Genomic DNA, 10806 nt, shown 5'->3' with positions numbered 1-10806 from the left:
ATATATGTGTGTACACACACACACACACAGGTTTACATTTGTGAAAAGTGGGGACATCCCATAGGCGTAATGGTTTTTATACTGTACAGACCATATATTCTATTGCCCTTTACCAACCCTACCCCTAAACCTACCCCTTACAGGAGACTTTGTGCTATTTCATATTTTCAATACACTCCATTCTGTGTGATTTATAAGCGTTTTGAAAAGTGGGGACATGGGGTAATGTCCTGAAAAGTCACCTTCTCCTTGTAATACCTTTGTCATTATACAAATGTATGTCCTCATTTGTCACAAAAACGCGTACACACACACACACACACACACACACAAATGAGTGCACGCATAGTTAAAAAAAAAATGTTTTAGGAGGTTGTTCAAAGCTATGTAATGCAACATGTTCATTAAATTGTAATTGCTTTTGTTTCATCATAGATGTGAAAATCCAGAGAAATAAAGAAACAATGCTGTATGTTAGGCTCATCAAATCAGGTCAGTTTTCATGTCATTTGCTTTGAAGAGGTGAGAGGGACCTGTCCATGGTCCTGAAATCAATGCAACCGCTCAGATGTGGACACAATTTAGGAAGCCCAGTACTGGCCGTAGCGAGTGAGGTGGATGGTGTTACTGACTCAAGGGCCGACAGATTCAATGGGGCTTGCAAAAATTAAACCTTTCTTTCTCTCTTTAGTAGGTTATTTAAAGTTGTAAAATTAAATTCAAACAAAAACATCTTGAATACAGCTTTCTGTGATGAACACATTTTCAGTATGAGCTTTTAGCATTTTTTTTATATTTTTGCTGGGCTTAAAAACAAAAATGACTAGGTGGTTTAACTGCCCACAGCTTGTAAGCAGTTATGGGATAAGCGTGGCACAATTATTGTTATTTATTTGAAATGCAGTGAAGCATTTTTTTAAATGCTATTGATATTTGAAAAACTTTTGTCAGCCAAATCAAAGTCAGTGTGGTTTAACCAACATGCAGGAAGTAATTGTGTTGTCATGTGACTAGATAAGAAAACAGACAAGACCCCTTTAGACTCTCATGACTGTGTGGTTTATTTTTAGCACTTGATATTTTTGTATTCCAAAATGTATTGGAAACGGTGTAAAAAAAAAAACTTTACCAAAACGAATACAATAATTAGAAACCTGACACCTGTGTTTTAAACTAGTTCTTTGAAATGATTTCTGATTTTAATCACCTTCGCGCCCCCTACGTGCCTCGTTATTATTCGTCACCGGTTACAGTGTAGGCTATGTGTGCAGTGTTCCTGTATGTGAAGAACTCACAGGAAGGCGCGCGACTAGAGAGAGAGAGAGAGATAGAGAGATAGAGAGAGAGAGAGTTCTGCATTATTCTTCCAGAAGCGGGAGTGAGGCAGGAGTCCGCGATAGAGGAACCACCTGCAGACAGCAGCAACGCCTCAACATGTTACGGATTTGATTCAACACTGTATAAACGACAAATATCTCCTTCATACAGTGGGTGAACACACACTGTCGTGGAGATGCAACAGTTTAAGAATTTATCGATTTGTCTCATTTCCCTTTTATGTGGGTTGACAACTGGAGCGTCTCCAAGTGTTCAAATTGGTATGTTTAGTGTGGACGTCATTTTTGTTAAACTAACGTTTTAAATGATGTGAACTGTATAATTTTAACATATATTTTGTGTATGTCGTGCAGGGGGCTTGTTTCCGAGGGGAGCTGATCAGGAGTACAGCGCGTTTCGGATCGGGATGGTTCAGTTCGGAACGGCTGAATTTAGACTGACGCCTCACATCGACAATCTGGAAGTAGCTAACAGTTTCGCTGTAACTAACTGCTGTAAGTTATGCCATCTTTTTAAAAAATAAATACACGTGATTGCATAGATTAGTTTATATTGAGGTTCGTTTTTATGCATTTTTTAACAAAAGCAGATTTTGACAATTGGAATGAATAGTTTGAATGCTGAAGTGTTGATGTGGTTATTGGTAGGAATTCGCGTGTAGTGGGATGTGAAGTTGGTTTCCACAGTAACGGAGATGAGAATGAGCTCTCATCATCAGAAGCTGCTTAACCACTCTATTGTCTTTGGGCCATTTCCCCCGTTTTCGGTAAAGAAAATGCTATAAATGCGTTTTTGGTACAGGAACCATAGATTTTTTACATTATCAAGAATATATATATATATTTTTTTACAATAAAAAAAATATAACATTATTTATTTATATTGTCTAATTGTCTTATAAAGTTATGACCTTTCACCTTTGGCCTTTCAGTATTTTGTGCAGCTTTATATATTTATTTAATTATTTATTTGTATTTTTTGCCTCTCACACACACTATTTTCTATGTTTGGGTACAATGGGGCTAAAGACCACCTGGGATAATAGGCCTTTAAATTATGTAATTGTCTGCTAAAACACCCATGGCATTTTTCGAAACACCTGTAGTGCTTCAAGTAATTGTTTTGCATAAGTGGAATAGAATGGAATGTCACGACAGATGTGCAAATTTGGCCCATATTGAGTGATTCACATTCAATAGTGATATAATTGCATTATTTTGTTAAAGTTATTATGAGATGCAAAAGTGGTTATTTTAATTACTTTCAGTAGTCATTAATGCTGACAAAATGTATGCTATTAAACATCCAGACATGTAAAACTGTGGCACAATATTTTATTTTGTAGGATTTTTTTGTGGTCTATCAGCATCATGAGGCTAAGTAACATACAGCTGTTAACATTTACAGTTGATAACACATGCACAAACATATTTGCTGTTGTTAATGTGGGTAGCCTGTTGAGCTAGAAATGGTCAGAAGAGTAAGAAGAAGAAATTTCCAATGCATGAGAAACCTCTTTTATTTAAAACATTTTTTGGGGGGGGGGCAATCACTGCGTTAGATTTAATCGGCACAGAACTTTATGAGATGATCATGAATAAATGAAGCCTTTATTAAGTGGATCACTTATATTCAAGGATTTCATTTAGTATTCAGTGGGCGGTTGCTAAGCAATATTTCAAAAATGATTCTTGTTGAAGAAACTCTCTTTAAAAGGTTCAGTTAACATTTTCTTCCCCTTATGAGAACCACATGAGAACATTCTATACTATGATGGTCACGAATGTTTTAATTTCCTATTCATTAAAGATGCATTTTTTAAACTCATTCCTTCATACTGTAGTACTTATCATCCACTAGTTCATTTGCAATGTACTGTATGTTTATTGAAAAACTGGAAAATGTTTAAGTGCCACTTAGCCTACAGATGTGTTCCCTGTTTGTAAAGTATGCATCCCATGGGTCGATCTTTCATATGTAATCTATAATTTTCTATTTAAACTTACTTAAATACTCATTCCCTTTATTTCTTATATATAAAAACCCCTAGATGGCACTATGCATTTACAGGCACTGCTTTATCATTTCCATCTTTCTCATACAGTTTAGTGTCTCCTTTTGAAAGCAGCTTGGGAGAATGTATCCATCAGCCGTATTTAAGCTAGACCACATTCTGTGTCATTTGGACACACTTCCTATGTGGATGTAGATCAGTCATGATGTGTTTTATTTAACATGAAGCATGTGAAGAACACAGCGAATGTTATGATCTATTATGCGATACAGATAAGACTAGGTCTTTGGTGTCTGGTAAAGACTTCACGGGCCTTGTTGGTTCAGAAAACATTTACTCTCTAAACCTGACATTTCCTCTGTGTTGTTGGTTAGGCATGAGTCAGAACGATCTTGTTACTGAAGTATGACAACTCCAGAACAGATACAGCGAATGGTTTGTGTTAAAAGGCTTTTCCAATGAGAAAACAACAAGACGTGGCACCTTGATATGAGATGCAGCTAATAAGACTCTTTGAAACTATATAGCTTTTGGCAAGATGCTGTGTTTATACCAGCTTTTATCTTCAGATGAGAATCAACCCTCTCACAATATCTGATAACCTGAAAAGCACTGATGGCACTCGTACTATTGTATAAATACGGCTTGGTTGTTTGTCATTTCCCAACTTCAAATTGATATCCACTGAGTAATATGTTCTCGAGAAGTGTTGAAGTAACATATTTTATGTTAAGGTGCCATGATTAATGGTAGGTTAAGAGCTATCTATAAAGATAATGTTATATATAGCAGGTTCTGATTTTACCATGATTGCTTGCTAACCTCTCTCAACAAACTAAAATATTCAAAACTACAAATAGGCTAGACTGAATGATAAAACACCCCAGCTTTTAAACATGAAAGCTTTGTGTTAGCATGGGGCCTCACAATCTAATTTAGTGGATTTATGAGTCATATTTATATGCATATATCTGAATCAAGAAAGCAGATGTGCTGGTCAGCTTTCCTTAGGCCTTCCATCTATCTGGAAGACATATCTGGAGCATGTTTGCTGACATTACACAAAATATCAAACAGATTAGTTATAGATAAATACGGTTAAAGAGTCTCCAGCTCCTTGGCATTTCTTAAAGATTAATTATCAAATTAATGGGATGAAAATTGCATCTTCTAAAGCGCTAGCATAATCATCTTCAACTCACTATATTGTACATATTAGTAAATGTGTGTTATGTATTAGTCTCACATATTTATCTTAATAAATATATTTTCTGATTGATAATTTTGGATATCAAAATACTAATCAATGTGAAATCAATTATGTGTGTTATGAGTAATTTTGTTTTCTGAGCAGTTTCTCAGGACATTTATTTGCATGTAAGCTGACAAAATTTCATTCGGGAGCATTGCTCGATATCCACTGTGGTTTTGTCCCTGGTTTTGGAAGCACTTCCAGTGCTGGAACTCACTTCAGTGCATTTGTGCTTCAATAAACGCTCTACCTAAGAAACATACAGACATAAATCCCCTAGAAATATCAGTATCCATAAATACATTAAGGATCCTATCTATGCTGATATCCACTCGCACATCCCTCAATCTGGTTTGGGAGTGTGTGAAGTCTATCTAAATAAATTACGTGATCATGATCAATAGCTGCGTGTGTTTAAATCCTTGTCTCTTGTCAGTACATACACAGTTGTTCAACAATCCTCCGCTAACTGGGTGATTAGATCCCTTTTCAATTAAAAAGACCTGCTGTTTTTCCTACCTGACACAGTGGAGTTGTCAGGAATGCTCGCTCTGATCCGGCTGTCACACAGCAGCCTGGGAAAGGCTTTAGTGCTACACTGCTGGGAAAAGGCACGGAACAGAAAAAGAGCATTAGAAACAGTGAATGATTTGAAGGCAGAGTCCAAAATAAACTTTATGCCACACCTGCCATTGCCAAGAAATGAGGACATTTACTTGTCATAAATGTTTCTTACTGACCATGAAACTGTATTTAGCATATTTTTTTTACTAAAAATTTATACTTTTTTGTCGTTATGACATACATACGGGTAAAATGGCACCAGTATGTATGACTCATCGTGATTTTGTTCCTCATATTTCCCTTTTAGTGACTTGATGTGAGGAATGTTTCACATTTGTATTGTCGCATGAAGTTCTGGAGAAAAAAAATAAACTTTTGGCTTAGCTAAACCTCATATTAGGGTGGCCCTTATTTTTGGACTTTTAAAATCTTCTGCTCTCACCCACCCAGTAAACTCCCCTTCATGAGAAATGGAAACAAACCAAATTTAGCTGAGATTGGACTACGTTTGGGGTGTGCTTAACAAAATTGAAATTCTGTCTTAATGGCCATAACAGTACGTAATTAATAATTATACAAGACCATTAGTAAACTGTGAATTAGGTTAAAAACAAGAACACAGAACAATGTTGTTAGACTGACAGGTAGCGCCGTTGCGCTTCAGCTGTCCCGAGTTCGAGTCCCAGCTCACGGACCTTTCCCGATCCCGTCCTCCTCTCTCTCTCCCACTTTGCTTCCTGTCCACTTACTGTCCTATCGAAAGAAAGGCTTCAAACGCCAAAAACGAAATCTTAAAAAAAAAGCTGAATTACAACGCTGCTGGTAAGAACTGATCTTTGAAAAATTGCGAACTGATCTAGATCGTGATGAGAATCCGATCAGTCGCAAAGTTCTTGCACACGTAGAAGCAGAATATTAAAAAGTGAAATTACTGTACTGGTGAAAAAAGTGAACTTTGAACAAACCTGAGATCTGATCTAGATATTATGATGATCCGACAAGTCCTTCAACCACAGTAATCTTGAGGAGCCTAGAAACAGATTTTGGTGCTCTCTGACAATCTTGTAGACAAACTTTAAGTTGGCTTGAAAAAGCCTAGTAGTTTTAAAAGCTGTTTGTTAATTGTCATGACATGTTGCCAAGTATGGTAACACATACTCAGAATTTGTGCTCTGCATTTAACCCATCCAAGTGTACACACACAGCAATGAGTAGTGAACACACACTCAGAGCAGTAGGTAGTCATTTGCTGCAGCACCCAGGGAGCAACTTGGGGTTCAGTACCTTGCACAAGGACCTCAGTCGTGGTTACTGAAGGTGGAAGAGAGTGCTGTACATTCACTCCCTCCACCTAGATTTCCTACCGGTACGAAGACTCAAACCCATTACCTTCAGGTTACAAGGCCAATTCTCTAATCATTAGGCCACAACTGCCCCTACATCTAGTGGAGAAACAAAGGGGCAGTTGTGGCCTAATGGATAGAGTGTCATCTGATATCAGAAACAGTCAAAAGTTTATCAGTGAACAAAACCTTCGCTAATATTTCCAATCAGATCTTGAAGTACCTGTTGATAAAAAGATACGTTCTTTGAGCATACACTAAATGACAAATTATCTGGATGGTATTGTGCATGCATTACATACTTCTAGTGGAGAAACAAATGAGGGGGTGAGAGGTTAACATTTCCAATATAAAAAATTGCCTCCCAGTAAGGGCCACACTACCTCATATTTTCCACCAAGGTAAAAGAGACAGATTTTTTTCCAGGATGGTTTGATTTGAATTACTTAGATCGCTTACATCAACAAAGGTCAAATGATCAGTTATAATTCATCTTAAACCATGTATTATGTTACAGTTCCTAATGAAGTCACTAAGAAACTGATGAGTAACTTGGTTTAATTTACTGTCCAAAAACTTGCTAAATGTTTGTAAAAAAAAATCAGCAAGTTGGACAATGCATGAAATTACAGAAAAGCTCATTTGAAAGAAAGAAAGCAAGAAAGAAAGAAAGATGAAATATTCCCTGTGGCAATTGAAAGAAGCTGTGTTGGGAAGGCGTCTTCAGTGAAGTGCAGTATACAGCAGCTCACACTTTCATCCCCTCCCCGCTCAGGGATGACCCCCATCTATTAAAAGCACTTTTTTCCCTGGCTGCAGCTACATAACATAAATGCCTGCATAAATTATCTGACAGTTCGATTTCCACTTTCTCTAGCCTTCTCATACAGAGGGAAGCAGTAATTGTATGCATCCAATAAGAGCTTTTAAGGCTGAGCCGTGTGAGGCAGCGTAGCTTTGTCATATTTCTGCGTAAGTCCAGTACATCATCTCATCATGACAAATGAGTTGGAGTCAGTACTGGTTAACATCTCAATATGGCCTCTTTTTTAATCTGTGCTCCAGAGATGGTTCAAACTCATTGAATGCTATTTCAGTGATTTACAAAACCTGAACGTCAGGCTCCTAAATAAAATAGCATGCAATTTACTAGAGGTTTTGAATTAAATGTTGTTGTATTTTTATTTATTTATTTTTTGCTTCAGTCTGTTTTAAAAAAATGTATCAAATCGATTGAATAAATGATTCAGTGACTCACGTAAATAGGCAGTCACTTGTTTGTTCCAGAATAAATCAGTGTTTTTGAACAAACTGGCTGAATAAATTATTCAGTCGATTTAACTCATAAATTGTCACTTGTCACCACCTACTGATGTAACCATATAACCCACAGAAAAACAATACTTAAATGCTGTTCTGTGCTGATCGTTCTATTTTTCAAAGAATCCCATGGAAATATTTAGGGGTTAGTTCACCCAAAAATGAAAACTAGCCTGTGTTTTACTCACCCCTGAGGCATCCTAGGTGTATATGACTTTCTTCTTTCAGATTAATCCAATCGGAGTTATATTAAAAATTGTCCTGGTTATTCCAAGCTCTATCATTGCAGTCAGCGGGTGTTGCAGTGCTTCAGTCCAAAAGAAGTGAAATAAAAAGCGCCCATTCATAAAAAAGAGTGTCTTACACAGGTCCGGGGGGTGAACAAAGGCCTCCTGTAGTGAATCGATGTGTTTTTGTAAGAAAAATATCCATATTCAAAACGTAATAATCACTTTAATGTAGCTTGCGCCAACAGTTGTATACATAAGCATTTCCGGGAGCATGAGGTATGAGGTCAGTGTAGCGCATGCACCGGTGAGTCTCATGAAAACCAACGTTTGTTTGGTCACTTCTGAGCAGCGCATGCGCAACGCAGAACTCATATGTCATCCGCCCGGAACTGCTTCCGTTTACAACAGTGAGCGCAAGCTACATTAAAGTGATTATTACGTTTTGAATATGGATATTTTTCTTACAAAAACACATCGATTCACTACAGGAGGCCTTTGTTCACCCCCCGGAGCCGTGTGAGACACTTTGTTTTATGGATGGGCGCTTTTTATTTCACTTCTTTTGGACTGAAGCACTGCAACACCCACTGACTGCAATGATAGAGCTTGGAATAGCCAGGACAATTTTTAATTCGTCTGAAAGAAGAAAGTCATATACACCTAGGATGCCTCGGGGGTGAGTAAAACACAGCCTAATTTTCATTTTTGGGTGAACTAACCCTTGAAGCAGCCCAACTGTTTGCAATAATAATAATAATAATAATAATAATAATAATAATAATAATAATAATAATAATAAATGCTTCTTGAGCACCAAATCAGCAAATTAGCAATTAGGAATAAATATAATTAAAAAAATATTAAAATAGAAAACAGTTATATTAAATCCTAATAATATTTCACAGTTTAGCTGTTTTTACAGTATTTTTAATCAAATAAATGCAGCCTTTGTGAGCATAAGAGACGCCTGTCAGAAACATTAAAAAAATATTACAGACCAAAAATTAGTAGTGTACCTAAATCAATGTTGTTTAAGACTGTGTGGGTGTTTGAAGTAAGATCACATTCTTTTTAAGGATGAACGTGTTAATGATGAACAAAGTAATAAAATAAAATAAAATAAAATAAAATAAAATAAAATAAAATAAAATAAAATATTACATTAAGGGCACCTGAGCTTAGGTTACATAAAGCACATTCAATGACCAAGTAAACAAAGAAATAAAACATTTTCCAGACAAACACTATCATTGCTGAGATAATAATCCTAAAACTTGAAATGTGCAGATTTTATGGACATTGTTGGGTCTTTTTCACAGGAAACGAAGGGACTTCCAACTAGTATCCCTCACAGCCAGCACTCCAGACTGTGCCGTTGTTTCCATAGTGATGAGCTTTCCCCTTATAGGAAGACTTTTCTAACACCCTGTGGTTTATCTATCTGTTCCTAAGCTTGTACACTCGCCACTGAAGAACTCCTTTAGAACATGTGTGTGTGTGTTTGCATGTGTGGGTGGAATATGATTTGTCCTGCCAGAGTGTGAAATCAACTTCAACACACACACACACTCATACGCATACACACAGGAAAGATACGCTCTATTCGACGGTCACCATGGAGATGCTGGGTTCCTTTAAAGGGTTGCATTTACATAATGGAAATTGCATCTATCGCTGTCGCCCTGCTGCAATCCATTTAAAGTGTTCATGACTGAAATTAAGTATGACTAATCAGAGAGGTTGCTTTTAGTTTGTGGTTATAGTGTGCATGTTTGAACAGGAATTCTCAGAAGTGAATTCAGAACAGTGTTTGAAAATCTGAAAGCTTTGCTGGTATTCATGCTGATTGCATTATAATAACTTCCACCCAAAGTGCTTTCGGTTTTTCAGTCTACACAATTACATTATTTTAAGCTCATGATGTAATTGATGACATATTTAAAACTAGCATAAAAGCACTATTATACTATGTGTTGCTTGGCAACGGCAAACAACCTACAATTAGGCTAATGACCTATATTACTTATTGGAGGAAATATTTATTCTACTAATTATTGCTAATAAATTTAACTGCTTATTGAACATGGGTGATTTTTTTATAATGCATTGGTAATTGAAAAAGTATTTGAGTCTTTGCATTAAAATTATTTTCCCACTGGTGTACTGTAAGGTGTGTTAAAACAAAATTATTATTTTAATCAATTCATGTTTTATCAGTCTATTCCCTCTATTCTTCAAGTTTGTTTCACAGCCATTGAAACATTCAGCTTTCCCTCTTGCTTGCTGTTGCTATGGTAACTGCTCGTCAATAATGAGCAAACATCAAGTCTCATGTGTTTATTATACTGGACTCTGACTCTGAGCTACTTACAGCACCTTATTAGATGCTGAGACACATCAGTGCACAGCACTCTCTTCATCCAGCCATTTGCAGAATTTCCTCATTGCCTGTTTTTGTCACACGCACCTGCTCTGCATTCAGGCTTTTATTTGTGCCAGAATTCACTGATTGTGCACTCAGATCTGCTAAAATAAAACTATTACAAATTGTTTTTGTGAATTGAAATAAAGCTGAAATAAAATAAACACGAATGAAGATTAAAAATTGAAACTTAAACGAAAATTAGAAATGTTGTCTTGGCAACTAACCGAAATGAAATAATTTTAAGTATTAAAATAACTAAAACTGAAACTGAAGTAAAAAAAATAATTAAAGCTAAATTTTAATGAAATGATATATATATA

At 36.3% G+C, this 10806-nt stretch overlaps 1 protein-coding gene across 2 annotated transcripts in view; it reads left to right on the top strand.

Moving 5' to 3' along the window:
* The first annotated feature begins 1374 nt into the window (after positions 1 to 1374).
* LOC107554451 (glutamate receptor 2-like) overlaps positions 1375 to 10806 on the top strand; it is a 30620-nt gene continuing 21188 nt past the window's right edge. For both annotated transcript variants that reach the window (XM_016236953.1, XM_016236955.1), the window contains exons 1-2: positions 1375 to 1598; positions 1692 to 1832. In XM_016236953.1, the coding sequence (XP_016092439.1) occupies positions 1514 to 1598; positions 1692 to 1832 (226 nt within the window). In that variant the 5' untranslated portion in view covers positions 1375 to 1513. The remainder of the gene's footprint in view (positions 1599 to 1691; positions 1833 to 10806) is intronic.

The sequence above is a fragment of the Sinocyclocheilus grahami genome, unplaced genomic scaffold (genome assembly GCF_001515645.1).
Source record: "Sinocyclocheilus grahami isolate Dianchi unplaced genomic scaffold, SAMN03320097.WGS_v1.1 scaffold502.1, whole genome shotgun sequence".
NCBI lineage: Eukaryota > Metazoa > Chordata > Actinopteri > Cypriniformes > Cyprinidae > Sinocyclocheilus > Sinocyclocheilus grahami.
The sequence above is the reverse complement of the archived record's forward strand: the minus strand, read 5'-3'. Positions and strand labels throughout refer to the sequence as shown.